Below are 18383 nucleotides of genomic sequence, written 5' to 3'. Positions count from 1 at the left end.
TGAATTTCATAAAATTTTAATTCAATTGTTTCATTCAAGAACATTAACAAAAGTACATGAGAACCTCTGTACGCGGTTCAACTGAAACCCGGTGATCTCCAGAGAAATTAATTTTGACTGTAACTTAACGTGCAGAGGCACAACAGCTTATCTCCAGAGCGCACAAGCTGATCTCCTGATTTTTAATGCAGTTTTTCTTAAAAACTGCATTTCTAATACTTCACCCCTTTTTCCTTTAAGTTACATTGGTTTTGTTATATTCGAAGTTTCCAAATTCCACTTAAAAAAAAAAAAAAAAAAAAAAAAAAAAAAAAAAAAAAAAAAAAAAAAAAAAAAAGAAGCACACATTACGTACAGTATACGTCAACCCACAGGTTTGGGATGCATATCAGTATTTTTCCTACTTTAAGAGAAAGCCACCCTAAGATTGTTCTGAATATTTTGGCGGTTGGCTGGGATCAGAGGACACATCTAACTTTTTTTTTGTTTTTGTTTTTGTTTATTTCATTTTGCTTTCAGTTTTTAGGCACCTTATTCTTAATATTAGCAGATTAAGTTTTGATGGAGAAAAAAGAAAAAAAAAAAAAGAAAAAAAAAAGAAAAATGTGCAAGAAACAAACAAAACAAAACAAAACAAAACAAGAAGTACAAAAGAACTGCAGATATAAGATGCCACAAGGAATTCTGCACCTGGGAGGGGGGGGGAGAGAAAAGAGGAAGAAAAAGAAATGCTGAAGTGGAGCATGTGAATACCAAAAAGGCATCAAAACTCCAGACTGGTGGAAGTAAATCCCATTAGATTAACTACTTTGACATTCACATATATCACACACGCGCCATGCTTCCACTTCAATAAAGCATTTTAAAAACTGCTCAAAAAAAACGAGCAGAGAAGAATCCTCAGTTTAAGCTTGCACATATGAGAAATATGATCCTCCTTATGGAGGGAGCTTTGCTTTATGCGTTTTGTAGGAAAGCATACAGGAGTGGAAACCTGATAGCGAAGTTATTACGTTTCCATCGGTAAGGGAGCAAAAAGTAAGAACGAATATGGAGCCGAGGTTCAAACACATGCCAACAGTCAGACTCACTCGCCCAGTCAAACTAGCGGACAGATTACAGGTGCAGAATTCCAGACAAAGAAGAAAATCAGGACGTAGACAGCCACACAGTCACCACTCTGACTTGGAGGGAACAAGCCCCTTAGAAACAAATACCTCCATTACACACTAATCAATTCTAGGATAGATCATACGCACACACTCAGAGGTCCCCATGTACACTGCAGCGTGGAACTCTGTATCAAGTACATCATACATGGGAGGCAGGGAACTGTGGAATAAGAAAAGTTCCACTGCAGACTGGGGACAAAGATTACACATGCCAATTACTGTATGTGTGCGTATGTTTTGCGGATGAGTTTGTGTACAAGCATGTGTCAAATTAAATTCCCTTATCCCCTGCTGCTGCTCTCGGCGACAGCGTCCCTCCAACACCAAATCGGGGTAGGCCCTGTATTGCTCAGTCAATGACACCAGGCTGGCGAGTCTTTCGCTCCACATTGAAGCCCTGTAAGGACAGAATATGATTAAAACAAAGGAAAGAAAAAAAGTTGTAAAGATTTTTAGGAAGGAAACTGTCAAACCCCTGAAATGCTCGCCAAGTGTCTTTTTTAAGTCACTGTAGCAAATGATTTCATTATACTTCATTCTGATCAGTAACATGGATGGTTCCAAATTCATTTTAGCCAAAGTCATTTCTAAAAGGCTATGCAAACCTACAGGTTAGCACAGTTCATCAAATGTGGCACCATCTAATAATCTCATCATACCTTTGAATTGTCAGGACCACGAGGCTGCCTTACAATGACCAGGCGAGGAGCACTGGCATCATCAAGCGTGATACTCTTGAGTCTGTTCACCAGGCGGTCAGGACGTGGAGTCGCCACTGGTTTAGGCCCCTCACTGCAAGAGGAACACAATGAACAAACAAACAATGTGAAGGCCCACTGCTTTAAACATACCAGCCACAGTCCAGTTCAAAATTTAAAGATCAAGTTCTTACCTGACTCTGCGTACATTGCAGGCACTACATTTTCCTGTGCGTTGATTGAGGACAACTGAGAACTCCACTTCATCCCCAGTCTGAAGCTCCAGACCATCTTGCACTTCTTTTACGTGGAAGAATAACTTCTTGCTATCACCAACTTCATATGTGATAAAGCCAAACTGGGGGGAAATTATCACAATTTTGAGTTTTAAAAGTATGAAGTCCACCTGCTACCCATTTTTTTTTTTTTTTTGTTTAAAATCATGCAATTGAGGAGAGGAAAAAACAAAAACTGAACACTACCTGGTCTTTAACACACTCCACCATGGCTCTACGCTGCGGAACCACATTACAGGCCATCTTCTGTCCAGTCTGGGTTATTGTGCAAACCTGGAACTTCACCTGTTCTCCTTTTTGCAAACAATCAGACTTGTTTGCCATACTCATGATTCCAAATGGATAATTCTGCACTTTTGATCCTCCTGAAAATGAAAGGGTTAGAAATCAATTTTACTTTCTACAAATAAAATGTTTAAATATGTAGTCATAATGTGACACCAACCTTCCTCTGAGAACTCAACAAGTCCTTGGTATTCAGTCTGGGAGGGGTCAACACTGCGTATAGGACGGATAACTTTCCCTGTCATCACTGTCCCACCAACATCTTCACCAATTCCATTCACTATGACGGGAAAGCAGTGGATTTTATTTGCAATCATTCCTACCAACAAAATGCCAAACATTACAAACAAATGTACCAAAAACAACTGGAAGTGAATCACTGATACCTGCAGCAACCTTGGTGACCTTTTCAGCACTGACTTTGTTTCCTTTTCCCTTTGAGAGATTGTATTCCACTGTGTCTCCCAGATCCAAGTTATCCAAGTCTCCGCACATTTCACTAAAAACAAAAGCATAAGTCTGAGAATTTGATACTAAAGCGAGTTATCTGCATGGCATTAATAAATGAATACCCCAACAAAGGTGTGTTCAAACTTAAATCATTACCTGTAGTGAAAGAACACTTCCTGGTCATGATTTGCTGTCTCAATGAAACCAAAGTTATCTTTCAGTGCAGCAACAAATCCATGCAGTCTCTTGGCACCAGAGGCATTACGGTTGAGGACCCGGATGGAGACGGCACTCTGTTGGCCAGTTCGCTTCACTTCATTGATTGAGAACTCCACCTAGAGGACAAACACACAAGTTGCACGGGGAAAAAGAAAGGCTTCAAGCTTTCAACAACTAAACTTCAAACCTTCAAAAGATGAATTGTAGCATCAACTGTTTGCTATGGAAAGATGCCTCCAAAAGGACTTTTTTGCAACTGGACTAATTACTAATTAGACTAATTACAAAGTGGAAACCACATTTGCTCTCAAGAAAATAAACAAGTGTTACTACCTTGTCCCCAACCTGTGGGTGACTTCCTCCCTCTAGGTCCTTGGCATGGTATGGCACAGTGAGCTTCACTCCACAGTCTTCATATGCAATCACTCCCTCCTCAGACTCCTACAATAAAAGCAACAAATCAAACTTGGATCATCTTTCCAATTAAGACTAGCAGTGTTGGCCAAATGTCTCTGCAATGCTACAGTTGAACAAAATGAGCATAAGCTGGCAATGTCTCCAATTTAAAAGAGTAAGTCATTTATGACTAGTGTATTAGAAAATTCTGTGCACACAGCCTACATAAGCATTAAAGACAAATGTGTGCAATGCATCATGCTGTAGCAGCCTAGTTAGTACACGCCTTAATTAAATTTACTGGCTTTATAATGCTAGATATTTAATAATAATAATAATAATAATAATAATAATAATAATAATAATAATAATACCTTAACACTGTTACTTGACTGAAAATGGCTCTTAATCCATCGTTTGCCATTTCAGTTACTGTATCTCGTTTTGAATGCAAAACCATTAGCGCTTAATTGAATCAAAAATCTGGGCACAGTTTACAATTATTAGGAAGAACCAAAGACTCGCTGTTTTAATAGGATACTGTGTGCATGAACACCACACACATTTTAAATACAACAGGCTGACAACTACTAAAAGGAGGAGAAAAAAAAAAAAACCCAAAAAAGAAAACACTAGCATTCTGATTACTTTTGTGTAGCCCTACTACTAAGTGAAGCCTCGATTCCAGATTCCATGGGTTAAATGATGTTCAAACCTCACACTGTAAATTAATGAGGTGAAGGACACCAGAGGGTCAGAGGTTAATAAGGACTAACCTTTTCTACAACTTTACCCTTTAAAAGCAGGAGAAAGATTTATCAGACAGCAAGTCTCGGCACCACAACACTTCACTTGATCATTTGGATTTCTAGACTTTACGTGACAAAGTTTCTTTAGATTATGTGTTAGTAAAACAAATTGTGACACTGATAGTTTGTACAACTGGAGTGTCTTTACTTGTGATGCACTTTCATGTAGCTTCATGCAGAGGTCTCAGTCCTACCTTATCTTTTTTCTAACCAACAAGGAGCATGAACAGGAAGTCATTGAAGGAGGAAAGCAAAGAGGAACATTAGAACTAAAACAGTGTGAAAATGGGGATAGATGAGGGGAAATGGGCTTTGAGGGTAGTGTCATAAATGGGGATGATTTAGGTTATAAGCTGTGTTACCTTCTCCTTGCCCTTGGTGGGACTGATGTTCTTGGCGGTGTTTCCAACAACTTCCTTTTCCACTACACCCACAAAACGTTGCTCAGACTGGATATGGAAAGACACTGTGCCTTTCGGAAGCTTCTTAATGCGCACTGCATGGTTTCTCTGAGCTGACAGCATATCCTGGCAGGGATGACATTTATATTAGTATTTTTACTTAAAAGTAACTTGAATGTGCCTGCTTAGGTAATAGAAAATACATACTTTTTTGAAAAGCTTATAAACAGGACCTACAGGCACAACAGTGAACTCCACTTCATCTGAGATATGAAGCTGGCCCTCCTCTAGGACTTCACTGAAGTGAAAGAACATCCTGGCATCCCGATCCACACACTTAATGAATCCAAAGCCATCACGTATAGCTGCAATCACCCCCTAAAAGAATATGTGATGATGCACCATCAACATCTGTGATGAAAGTACTATAATATATAATTAAAACCATTTATAGCTGCTGTTCTGCAAGCTACCATTTCACGATTCTCCTTGGTGAACTTGAAAGTGTCTGGCAAGATCTCGATGTTGGTAGCCCGCTCAAGCTTGTCTCGGCGATCAGTAGAGATGTTGAATTGTATGTGGTCTCCCTCCAAAAGAGTCACCTTGGTCTTTGTGTCCTTCTCGCCAAACGGCAGTTCCTTGTCATTGAAACCCATCCTTACACTGACACGACCGGGCAGAGGGTCATTCTGTGGAAACAAAGTTTACATATCTGTTAAAGTTGTTTTAAATTCTTGGTTGGTAGACACTTGCTTCCATGCTCCCTTTAACAACAACAAACTGTCTTCTACTAAATAAAGTTCATCAGAATCTCCTTGCCTGGTTCTTGGTGGGGACTTTGGGAATGACCTTTACAACGGTGCCTTCAAACTGCTCAATGCTGATATCCTCAAAGATGACGGTTCCTTGAGGGAGGAGCCTCACGTCTGTTGCTACTTCTTTACCCTATTGAAGGTTACAAATTAATCAAAGTCCTTTAAGAGTTAAACAAAGACAGCCAAAAGTAGAGCTAAAGCTGAGTGATACATTTTCAAAATGTTCTACTGAAATTCCTAAAGGTAGCACTCACATTTCTATCTTTGATGGTGAACTCCACATCATCTCCAGCCTGAAGAGCCTCTAGATCACCTTTGAACTCGCTGTAGTGAAAGAAGATTTCCTTCACCACATCTGCTCTTTCAATGAATCCAAAGGCCTCCTGAAATTGAAAACAAGGTTCAGCATAACAGGTCGGTCCCGTTTCAATAGTTGAGCAATTTTAATAAAGCTTGGGAACGAATGAGGAGGAGGGAAAAAAGCCTGCCAAGGGCAAAATTAAGTTGTTTGTGTAACCACTGTTATATTCCACAACATGACAAATTATGTATGACACTAGACAGCATTGTGACACACACACACGCACGCGCTTTATATATCCAAGCGAACTTTAGAAACCGTAAAGTTCACCCAATATTCCTCAACTATTCTAGGCAATTTGTTTTGTCAAATTTCAAAGATATTCCACTAGAGAGAGAAAAAGAGAAAAAAGTTGTTTTGATTGGCTCTTACCTTTGTAGCACACACTACACCCTGGCACCTCATCTGCTTTTTCTTCACAAGCTGAATATTACGAGCGCTGACTGCACCAGTACTGAAAAACCACAAAGGAATGAACATTAAACACCCAGTGAAAGCTGCTTATGGCATTTATGCGACAAGTGCTGCACACTTACTGCTTATTGGTCTCCATATAGAAGCTGACTTTGTCCCCCGTGTCCAAATGGATATTTCCCTCCACGTCATCAGGAGTATATGTAAGGTAAAATACTTCCTGTGAAAAGACACCACCGATTTAAAAAACACTTAACTCAAACTATGTGATATTCAAGACTACCAACAATGAAACTGAGTGAAGAAAAGACTGCCATGTGCTGTGGAGGCTGAAGGCTTTACATTGACTCAGTGCCACCTAATTTGACTAAAAGCAACACCTACAAACACTGGCTTCTGCACTTTTTCATTAGTAATCATGTTATATTGATCAAATAAGCATTTAGCAAACTCAAGCAAAAGATGCAAGAAGTTAACCGATTGCCTCTGTACAAAGTCTACTACAGAGGACAGGAGATGAATTTAAAGAAGAAACCCACTCCATTACATTAACACGCTGCAGCTTGCTGACTCAAAGTGTAATCCATGCCACCCATCTTACCCCATTTCTTTCATAGCAGACACTGCCAGTGGGCACCTGTCCAGGAGCAGACTTTCCATCCAAATGCAACGGGATTGATGACACAACCTGCAGTAAGGGGGGAAAAATACAGGTAGAAGCCATTAAACCACTGTTTCATTGGGCTGAATAGACAGCTACAGAGCCAAATTAAAAAAAAAAAATTATGGAAATGAGATGAATAAAATGCCTGAATCTCAAATTGTACAAATGCAGGTGCATGAATGCTCTAAATGAAGATTTGAGTAATTTGTTTATATCAAATAACAAGGTTAGTGGCACCAATGACACCAAGTGTTTGGGAAACTGGCTGTTGTATAAAATACAGAACCGAGTTGTCAAGTGAGAAATCATCTCATTTGTACGCATTTGTTCAGACATTCATCATCTCAAGCAGACACTCATGCCAGTTTTTAGTTTACATTTAAACTGTAAATCAGGATGAGACAAGCTTGACAATTATAAGAATGACACTGCTTGCCCCAAAAAATAAAAATAAAAATAAAAAGCTAAGCTGACAGACAAGGACATAACCAAAAATAAAATGGTATTCCTTAACTGGATGAATATAACCATGCAGCACAGTAAAGGGATAGGCGTGCAGGTCTGGCCCCACCTGGCCCGAAATGCGCTCCTCTGGCAGCACTTCTGGCTTTATCTTAAGCAGCTTCACTGCTATGGGCTTGCCAGTGCGCCTGTCAGAGGAAACTTCAAACTCTACATCATCTACAGAGAAAGGGACAACAAATAGAAAAGAAAATGAGCAAACTTCAGATGACAAATACAACCTAAGTTTCAATAAAGTCAGCAGGAAATCAAGTAGGTTTCTTTTCAGTAAGTCGCCCTCACCTCCTATTTTAAGCTCCTGCAGGTTGCCATTGTACTGGGAGCAGTGGAAGAAGAGACGAGCCTGACGTTCAGAGCACTGGATAAACCCGTAGGAAGTCAAGAGCTTCTCCACCACACCAGTCTCTCTAATGCCAGGCCCTGAGCCATTGGCATATGCGGTGTGCCCATTGTTGTGGAGCATGCCTGGGTCAAAACTCATCTAGAGAAGAAGAGACGCAAGTGTTAAAAAGAAAGCTACCAGTAGTACATGAACATGTAGTTTAACAATTAGGATGCAGCAGCTGTGTTGGATGCCAACCTAAAACAAAATAAATAAAAAGGAAATGAAAAATCAAACATGCAAGTATAGCACTTTCAGGGAAAGTGTGGAGGGGGCAGGGTGAGCAAGTAAAGCCACACGAGAATCTTTGGGGGCTAAGACGCACTGATTTCAAACTTAGACCACGAACATAACACAGTAGGGTTTCCTTTTCACTCATGCACCTGACTCCCTCCATTTACAGCAGTGTGGCAAAATTTCACACAGTTCTGGTTAGACAAACATTCAATGTGTTTCCATCCATTAACCAAATACTGATTACATGTCAATATCACCAGAAACTTGTCAAAACTCTTTCACAGCACCCTAGTTAATCTTTGGGGCATTTGTTTTCATCCATGCTGTTAGCAAAAGTCACAACACACCAGCAGCTCAGAGTGGTTATGTCAGTGTGGGCACCATCAGATATGCCTCCTTACTGATCTCTGATACAAAGGTGTCCGCTTGTGTTTTTTACTGCCTGGGTGGGGATGGCAAGAGACGGAGGAGGAACGGGGGATAGGTACGGGACCAGTAGAAGCAGATGGGGTAGAGCCAGTGTTGCGAGCCACTGGAGGTTCAGAGGAGCCTCTTTCCATTTCTGACACTGGGGACAGGACTGGGATATGCTGCAGAGAAAGTGAACGTTTGGCTTTTACTCTGCCTACAGTTTCCCATCATCTCAGACAAAACCTGCTGAACTTATAACTCAACTTTTGAGGTATTATAGAGTCCTTTAGGCCCACCACATTCTGACATGTTCTACAAAAAGCAATGGACTAGATAATAGTCATCACAACCACCACCAATACTTAAACCAGGAACAATAGCAGGCAGTAAAAACATCAGATCACTCAACCCTGAAAATCTCATGTTGAAGGGGGCGATATTTAGAGCGCTACCAAGTCCCTGGTAGTACTACAGCGCACTCAAACAGGAACGGCTCTACAGAGGAAGCAACACTAAAAAGATATCTAAAATAAATTATTGGCACAGACAGTCATGGGAATGATTTAAATACAGTGCTGCAATTTAAAAAAAAAAAAAAAAAAAAAAAAAAGTAAAGATGGAGAATCAGAAAATGCAAATGACAGGTCAAAGAGCGGTGCATCTACAGTGGACAGGAAGTTGGTGATGGATTATGAGTAATGGGGAAGAGGGAGGGGATCCCAGAGCAGCCTCTTGCTAGCCCCTGTCCTGCAACTATCACGACTCCTTATGACACAACACAAACGTACATGAATCCCCAAAGAGAATTAAGGGCTTTGGTCCAGTGATGATGGATGAGTACTGTAAATACCATCTACTTCAGATCAATTTTCAGTTTTCCTGAGGAACAACAAGTATCCACCTTTCATATGCATCTGTGGTGCTGGATTTTGTGTGTAGTTACGTCGAAGTGTTAATATTTTCCATCTTGAGTCACTGCCCCCCCTTTTACCAGTCTGAATCTTAATCGGGGAGAGTACAATGTAAAAAAATAAAATAAAATTAATAATAATAAAAACAATTAAAAAAAATTGAAAGTGCTCGTTTACATCAAATTTTGGTCGTCTAGTTGGCAGAACACCCCTCATACTGCAAGAAAAATAACTGAGTAGAGGCTAGTCTTGGGAGCCGGAAAAGATGAAAGAAGTTATGCCATTCACAGCAAAGATGCGGGGCAAGGTGGGTGGATGGGTGCTCGATGGGGTGGGGCACGTAGAAAGGTGGGAAGGTGAAACTTACGGATCGGCCATATGGCGACAGGCTGAGTCCGACAGGGGAGGTGCTGCTCAGGTCAGCGCTAACAAACGCGGTGGGTGGCGACGCAGGCAAGGTAAACTCAACAAAGCCTTTCCAGGGGCTGCCCATATTTTCCCATAAACTTGAACAAAACTTGCTTGAGCACTTGCTGAACTTTGATATAGGTTTTTGTTTTTTGTTGGATTTTTTTGCTTGAGTGTTAAATACTATTCTTATGCAACCACCCAATGATACACCGCTGGATGTCTGCAAGGGTGAAGAGAGGAACAAACATAATAGGTAAGGCAGGTCAGCCAGTGTGCCAAGTGTCACAAACAAAAAGGAAAATAGCTGCAGGCTTTAATCCCCAGAGAGGATACAACAGGGGGGAAAGAAGGTAAAAAAAGGGAGGGGGAAGGGGGTATGGCCTGAGAACAACAGAATAGGAAGAGTGTGGATCAGGTAAGGGAAGGCAAGTAAATCATTTTCCAGCAAAACTGAATGACTAGTTCAAGTATTTGGAGGTGGTGGTGGCTCAGTGCTGGCTTCTTTCACATTTTCAGAATAGTTATCTTTAACAAAAGGACAATGTGGAGGTGACTAAGATCAAATCAAAATTTTACACCAAGTATCACTTCCTGCACTCACTCCACCAAAAGGATGTGATGTCACATGGAGAAAGCAATAAGTAAGCAAGATTCAAGTCTAACCAAGCACTGCAGTAGCTTGGAATTGGCTGCTGCAAACAACAGCTTAAAATATTTTCCTACAAACAGAGAAATTTAAATGAGGTCCAAAAAAATAAATAATTTAGTTTGCATAACTTTGACAAACATGAAAACGCATTGGGTTTTAGTGACTGAGGGGGAAAAAAGAAATATGAATAAACAACATCCTCAGTATACTGCCCCAAAACAGTGCAGTGGTAAGTGTTATACAATCTGTTTTTAAAGCATGTGTGAATCATGTAGTGCATCTAACAAATGCAGATTCTGAATCAGATACCAGTTTTATAAGAATATTAAAATCCAAAAGAGGGCACTAATAATACAGAGAGGTAATGATAAGCAAAACATGTGGCATAACCAGAAGTACATTTACAGCCATCATAAACACGCTATGAAGGGCTTCAACGAGACCTACCTTTATTAGTTGCCTTGTGTCTTGTATCTCTCAAGATTTTGATGAACTAGCAGTTTTTGTGGACCTCTTCACGCACACAGTTGAACACGCACACTTGTTACAGTTTCTGGCACAAGTTCTAGATCGTTGCATAAAGTAAAAAATAAAAAAAAGAGGGGGGGTGGAGATAGAAATCTAGAGCAAAAATAAAACAAAAGGCAAAGGCAGGTGCAAAAAACACTGCTCAGGAAAAAGGAGGAAAAAAAGGGGTAAGTTGGGGAAGGGAGCTATGGGAGTGGGGAAAAGGAAAAAACAAAACAAAACAAAAAACCAACAACAACAACTAGCAGATAGCAGCCCACTCCACACCCCGGTGGTGAGTCGGCGGTGTAGTGAGGATGAGGAGGGCTAGGAGCAGCGTTGGGACGTGTGCTTTGTCAAAGCTGTTGAGTAGGCACAAACTTCTGGTTTCAGATCAACTATGGTCTTCTCAGAATATGCTTGGGCGCAAGTTTGCTTCTCTTCCACTTCGCAGTTGGGATGATGTGCGTATTCTTTGGTCGTTTCAGGATTTGGTTACTTCTTGCGTTTAAATCCTTGAAGTGATCCTTTTTCACCCACGCTTCTTCAGTGTTGACTTTGTTTTGGGAGGTTTGTCTTCAGTTTCTTTGATTTGATCTGAACTTGAAGCAGTTGCGGATGGTACAAAAATTCAGTTCGGTTTCACTTCATACTGTTTGAAGGGGGATGAAGAAAAAAAGAAGATCTGGTTAGATGAAAACTTATCACCAACTCCACTGATCTAAATTTAGGTTAAATACAAAATGGCTCAAGGGCTCCATGAGTCTGTAGTGAGGGAGAAAAATTTAATTAGACTGTCAGCTAATATGACTATTCTGTCATATGAAAACAAGTAAAAACCCCGAGCACCAGCAGCCTGAGGTTTTTTTGGGAACATTTGATTCTTTAGCCACACTCAAGTACAAAAATAAGCTTTCCTCAAATGCCTCTAGATACAATGCTAGGCAGCTGACAAGTACTGTGGATCAACAAGTCCTTGTGCATACCTTCAGTTCAGGCTATGTTATTTATGGCAACATTTCAGACTAAGGCCCTCTGTTTCATCATTCAGCCCCCCAGTTGTTCTGCATGCACACCACTGTACACATTTTCAGAGGGGCTAATCTGGCAATCAAACAAAGCATTGTAAGGTGTGTATGATTCCCCCCCCCCAAACATTTTTTCCAGAAACTCCAAGTAACATACAGCACACCAGAGCAGGATGTTGTTGACCTAAATACCCTGCTCTGAAAACAAGATAGCTGAGCCAACCAAGGACACATGATATCTATTCTGCTGTGACTATGTCGCAATGTCTCCCTTCTTACATCCCACTAGGTTAGAATATTAAGTTGTTAAAAGGCTCAAATGTGATTGCTACAAGGTTGACTGCGTAAGTGTATTAAAGGTTATGAGCCAGGAACCGAAGACAGCTTCTGTGGCATCTACTTTCGCCGGATTTTTTCTGCTTTTTATTTCGCAGGAAACGAGAAAAAAAAAAATCCACTCACGACACAACTAGCAGCGATTGGCCGTTTTAACCATGTTTTTTGTTTTTGGCTTTGTTTATTTATTTATTTATTTTAAATTGGGACCAAACTACAGTTTGGTCTATTTGTTATTTAATAACACGAGTGGGAAAGATAACTCTTATGATTGGACGTTTATTAAACGACAGTCTTTTCTCTGGGCAAACAAAACAACCGCCCCGACAGGAACCACCATGTGACTTCTCAGCAATCCGCTATCCTCAGCTGGAACAGCCAACATGGCCTGATCCAACACGTTGCGGTATGCAACGCCATCGCGAACGGCACGTCTAACCAGTCGATTTCAAAACACACAATAAACTAAAATATAGTTCGTTAAAACTTCGTTCCTTTGGTTCTTTTTTGCTCATTAAGCAAAGTAACCCGCACAATCACATTTAAGGATGTCTTATTGACCTTGTGTGGACAAACAGAACCTGACAGATTAACATTTCGCCGATGCTAATCGTCGTAAACAGCTACTACTCCACTGTATTTAGCAACACTTAAAGAAATTCTTCATCATTAACTTAACTAAAACGCATTCTGTTCTTTTGTAATTACCCGATGACTTAAATCCTGTGCAGCTTGGAGTCCTTGAACATAAAGTTTGCTGGTAATTAAGCAACGGTTCAACGTTGTACACTGTACATAGATATAGCATTTCGACTTCTCTTTCACATTGATGTTTAATGTGGTTTCAGCCATCAAAATATATAGAATTTCTATGTATTAATTTAACTGGGATTGATTATAAAGAGATTTTTTTTAACTAGCAATCATATTTTAAGGGAGACGTTTTTAGAACTGGATCGTATCACACGCCAACCTGCAACACGGGCTATTTAGGCTAAACGGACAATAGAGTTAAGAACAGACAATGCCAAAAGTGACTGCCGACACCAGGACAGTTCTTTAAAAAGTACTTATAATTATGTACATTTTAATTTCTTGCCAGTCAAGAACAACGTTAAATATAAACACTCAGTTTATTAATTTCTTTACGTCGATAACGCAATAATAACATTATCGGCGTTAACGGCACGAGGACGGAACAACAAAGAAGCTAGATACAAGCCTCGTGCTTAATTCTATTTAAATGCCATCTTTGTCTCTAAAGTATATCACATTCATTTTACACACGTGCTGTTTCTTCGCCAGACTCTAATACGTCTTAGAAAAAACATCACGCGCCTGTTTATTTATACCTTCGACAGTATAACTAGGCCATTGGCAATGCTAAGTAGCTAGTAGCGACTACGGTTAGCTAGCATGCCGTTGTACTCCTCGGCCCTTGCGTGATTTATGTGGAGCCGTAACAAGGCAGCCCCCACCCAGGCCCGAACTGTGCGTACGACTAAGCGCTGACTCACCAATTCACCTCTAAGTACTCACTGACCAAAAAAGAAAACTATTATTGATATATTACCAGTACACGCTTAAATTGTTCTGCTAAAAGGGATAAAATATTAAAAACTCACCCCAACAGCTTTCAGCACTGTCACCAGCGCCGCTAGAAGCAGCACGGCACATTGCGTAGAGATAGGGAGGCGGCTACCGCGATATTTGACGATACTAGGTAGACCAAAGATCCTAAAGCGAAGAGTGGCTACGAGAGGCGCTGATAAGAAACCGCCTATGTGCCGCAAAGGAACATGGGAGGCATTTGCGTTATAGTAACGTTAACATTTTATCTACCTCGCTGTCTAGACTGGAAAACAGATATGTAAGAGTAATCCAGTCGAGTTCAATAAATAATAAATCCATTAATTATTTGATTAATGAGTAAATAATAACTATCATGCCATTTAGTAGATAACTAAACTTAATAGGTGTCGCCATAACTAAGTTTTCTCCCCATACAGGAGAGTTTTTGAGACTACACGTTGCACAAAAACCCAACATAGGAAAATGTAACATAATGCTTCAACTCAACCCTTCACTCACTTTGAAATTACCCGATACTAATATTTTTTTCAACACTGTGAGGGTTTTACGTTACATTTTTACTTGAAATGCTGATAACTTTTACAATTATGTTGTTCATTTTGTTTAACATACAACTGTTGAACAGTGAAGAAACAATATCCTTTTTTCTTTTCCTTTTTTTTAATGAGACGCTGTTGCGTTATGTAAATATATTTTAAAGACAAACAGGCTTGATAGGTTTAGCCATTTACCCCGCTTTTGGTTGCGTGCAAACTTCTACACCGCACTCCACCCCAGTAGGTGGCGACTCAACGTTAGTTTGACAATTCGCCAAAAGTAGGAGAAGAAGAAGAAGGAAGCGTCGCTAACAGTTTAGTTTTACACGGAAACGTCAGTTTCTGAAACAGTAATATTCTAGTAATGTAGTCATATTTTGATCTGAGTGTCTGGTACTTGCCCTGTCTGCCGACACAGCATTAGTTAAGTAGCGAAACAGTAAGGATATTTATGTTTCTATAATGGCACCGAGCTGCCTCGGCTAAGGTTATATAGCCCAGGTAAGCAACGGCTGCGAGTTGTTTTCGCTCGACTAGCTAGTTTTGTAGTAGCTTTTCTACGTAGCGTAAAAAAAGAGCTGTCACTTTCCAGTAAATGGCCTGCACTTTAGAAAAAGTGCTGGCCGATACTCGGACCCTTCTCGAGAGGCTAAAAGAGCACGACACAGCCGCCGAGGGACTGATAGAGCAGTCCGAGGCCCTAAATCAGAGAGTGCAGGGCATGAGAGAGGTGGGAAATGCTCTGCCAGACAAGGTAAACTCGAGCAGATAGCTCACGTTTATGAAAAGCTGCACTACTGCTTGGTGTACACATTGAACTAGTTAAACAGTGACCTGTACTACAAAGCGAGTTTCCCTCATATCTAGGATATGCTTTCGTGATATGCGTTCGCTAAAGTCTTCTTTATCTGTTTCTTCTCTGCTCTTTTCTCAGCACACAGATGACAGTTCAGAGATACAGGAGCTCACGAAATACAAACCTCATGTCCTTCTGACTCAGGAAAACACTCAAATCAAGGAACTGCAGCGGGAGAATAAAGGTAAAAAAAAAGGTTCTGCTGACTGACTGGCTGGTTTTATATACCAGTATTAACACTCCTTATGTCTTTGCAGAACTATGGGTGTCTCTTGAAGAACACCAGTATGCGCTGGAGTTGATCATGTGTCGGTATCGCAAGCATGTGCTCCAGCTGATGATGGCAAAGAAGGAGCTGGACACCAAACCCGTGCTCAGCCTCCATGAGGACCATGCCAAAGTACATCAACTCTGCATTTCTTTAATTTGCTCACACGTTTAATGGGCTATGATTCCAAATACATAGACACACAAATTAAAAAAATAAATAAAAACAACAAACTTGATTTCTGACTCTTCTCCAGGAAGTGCAGAGCCAAGTGGAGCGGATATGCGAGATGGGCCAGGTGATGAGAAGAGCAGTGCAGGTGGATGATAAGCACTATTGCTGTGTTCGAGAGAGGCTTGCTCAGCTAGAGGTGAGAAATGCAGTTATACATGGACACAATGACACCTTTCCTCTTGAGGTCTGTGGAAAAATATGTGATTTTACCACAGACCTCAGACATCAGCTTCTGTGTCAAAATGACGCAACGATTATAGAGGATCATAACTGCAAATGAGAGCTGAGTTGTCAGCTAGCATCAAGTTTTTAATGGGATGGTTAGGTTTAGCGCATCAGGTCAAGGAGCATGTTGTTTTGTTTGGGGGTTTATTAGTTTTTTTATTGACAGTCAAATAGGTTGTACAAGGGTTATAAAAGGGCCTTTTAAACCAGTCGGTTAGATTTCTTACTGTGCCATCTTTGCGATAACCTTTTGTGAGCTCTCTAAATATGCTACAACTGTAAAGTTTGTTGAAAAGGTACATTTTCCCAAACAGTAACAAACGTGTATTTAAGAATATAAATGAATAAAAGCATTCAGAACAATAGCTATCTTCCCAGGAGTGGCTGTTCTAGCAAATTCGGCCACAGACTGTGTAATGCTCATGGAAATGGCTAAAAATCCAAGAGCTACAGCTCAGACTCTACAGGGCTACGTTAGCATATTAAATGAAAGGGAGAAAAAAAGCCTCTTTCCTTTAAAAAGAACAAGGCAGCATTGTTAGTTTTGCATAACTGTAAGGCATAAAGTTTGTCCTTTGGACAGACCAGACCAGTGTGGAAATGTTTGGCTGTAATACACAGCAGCTCATTCAGTGAAAACTGTCAAACACACTGGTGGAGCTGCGATAATTTAGGGCTTGTTTTGCACCTGAGCACCGTGAACTCTTTGAATCATCCGAAAATCCCTCTGTGTACCAAAGTATTCTAGAGTCAAATGTGAGGGAAGTCTTGTCTGACGGCTAAAGCTTGGCTGAAACTGACTCATAAAGCAGGACAACGATCCCAAGCACAGCAGCAAATCTGCAGCACAATGGCTGACAAAAAGGAAATCACAGCTTTGTAATATTTCAGTCAAGGTCCAAACCTCAACTCAGCTGGAACACTCTGGTGGGACCGTAACGACTAATCGTGATCTTCAGTGTGCTGAAGCAACATTGTAATGACCAGACTTCCTTCATAATGATGGATGGATAAAGCCGTACACAAGTTTTTACACGATGCTTCTTTTTATTAAATAAATAATGACATGAGTTATTGTTCATCTGGGGCTGTATTTAAATAATTTTAGTACCTGCTAAGGAACTCATGATTTTTTTTTCTTATTAGGTTTTATTGATAAAACCTGAGAAATAAAAGACGATGTACTTTCTTTTTAATTTGTCTGTATTTGCTTTGGTTATCTGCTTCCCCCAACACTGCCAAAGTGCAAAAAATTCTATCACAAATAAACAGTAACACTATTTAAAAGAGAAGATGCGATGCATCCATCACAATTTTCATTCAAAACCTGCTTGCATGGGGAAGCACATGCATGTTATAAGGAAGAGATATTTAACTTCAAAAGTTATGTTTGAAAAAAATTTTTTTTCTGCCTTCAGATTGAGAACAAGGAGCTGCGCGATCTCCTGGAAATCAGCAAGAGCTCTGTGAAGACAACTAGCCAGTCACTAGCAGCAGAAGAAGGAGAAGAATCTCCTCTGCCAGGGTCTACCGAGTGACCTGAAGTACAGCTGGGATGAGGTTCCACAGGACCAGGAGAGGGGGCTGATTGTGTCTTCACCTGTGTTCACCACCACATTATAGATATTGTTATTTTAATTTTATTTTTTTACATGTAATGAAATGCAGTCCAGCATGAGGTTATCACTCACGATACACATGTACTGCAGCAAAGGCAGTAAAAGCAAAGGGGATTTCTTTAGTTTTTAGCCAAAGACACTTTTATTCTCCAAGGATACAGTTTCTACCTCTTTGCTGTTCACACACACAAACTTTCACAGTGAGTAAAAAGCACCCAAAACCAGCCCAACCTTTGAGTTCACTTGAAATCTATTAAGAAGCCAACTTGTAGTCCACACCATATAAGAAGCTGTGCTTGCTGCCAATAAGATAACTTTTGGCAGTTTTACACTTTGCCTGCTGAGGAGTAACAGTGGAACCTTTGTTGTGATGTTTTGGGTTTGATATGTTTGATAGTCTCAATATATAACATGGTTTTCATGTTTTGGTACCTTAATTCTGTGTGTTAGACACAAGTTGTACAGTTTGCAGATTCAGAGTATTGCATACCAGCTAATGGCTCTTTGTTAGTGAGAACACTTTCAAACATGCCAAGGTTTTTTGTGTAATGGATACCATGTTTGTACACTGTATGTTGTCAGAAACTGTATTTTGTCATCTTAGGAAATCATGTTAGATGACTTTACGACAGTGTACTGATTTGTGTCAAATTAAACTCAGAAAGTTTGCTATACATA

General features: G+C 40.3%; 2 protein-coding genes across 6 annotated transcripts; one reads left to right on the top strand and one right to left on the bottom strand.

Moving 5' to 3' along the window:
• Nucleotides 1-14095, bottom strand: csde1 (cold shock domain containing E1, RNA-binding). Of its 5 annotated transcripts, none has more exons than XM_063463848.1 (21): nucleotides 14000-14095; nucleotides 10951-11662; nucleotides 9811-10074; nucleotides 7785-7983; nucleotides 7495-7661; nucleotides 6918-7004; nucleotides 6439-6536; nucleotides 6275-6356; nucleotides 5796-5924; nucleotides 5546-5671; nucleotides 5200-5415; nucleotides 4934-5104; nucleotides 4688-4852; nucleotides 3454-3561; nucleotides 3058-3236; nucleotides 2838-2950; nucleotides 2612-2731; nucleotides 2353-2531; nucleotides 2065-2228; nucleotides 1832-1964; nucleotides 1-1569 (listed from the first exon to the last, which is right to left on the bottom strand). In XM_063463848.1, exons 3-21 carry the CDS (start codon nucleotides 9934-9936, stop codon nucleotides 1522-1524), a joined length of 2610 nt encoding a protein of 869 aa, XP_063319918.1. In that variant the 5' UTR covers nucleotides 9937-10074; nucleotides 10951-11662; nucleotides 14000-14095; the 3' UTR covers nucleotides 1-1521. The 5 variants fall into 5 exon arrangements, with proteins under 5 accessions (XP_063319918.1, XP_063319919.1, XP_063319920.1 ...); XM_063463849.1 differs by having other exon boundaries at nucleotides 4964-5104; XM_063463850.1 differs by having other exon boundaries at nucleotides 7552-7661.
• Nucleotides 14096-14784: 689 nt separating this feature from the next.
• On the top strand, nucleotides 14785-18363 carry sike1 (suppressor of IKBKE 1). Its single transcript, XM_063464064.1, has 5 exons — nucleotides 14785-15257; nucleotides 15438-15543; nucleotides 15617-15759; nucleotides 15884-15997; nucleotides 17505-18363. The coding sequence occupies exons 1-5, from the start codon at nucleotides 15099-15101 to the stop codon at nucleotides 17622-17624; spliced, it is 642 nt and encodes a 213-aa protein (XP_063320134.1). The 5' UTR covers nucleotides 14785-15098; the 3' UTR covers nucleotides 17625-18363.
• Nucleotides 18364-18383: the final 20 nt, after the last annotated feature.

Source organism: Pelmatolapia mariae, linkage group LG20 (genome assembly GCF_036321145.2).
Source record: "Pelmatolapia mariae isolate MD_Pm_ZW linkage group LG20, Pm_UMD_F_2, whole genome shotgun sequence".
NCBI lineage: Eukaryota > Metazoa > Chordata > Actinopteri > Cichliformes > Cichlidae > Pelmatolapia > Pelmatolapia mariae.
The sequence above is the reverse complement of the archived record's forward strand: the minus strand, read 5'-3'. Positions and strand labels throughout refer to the sequence as shown.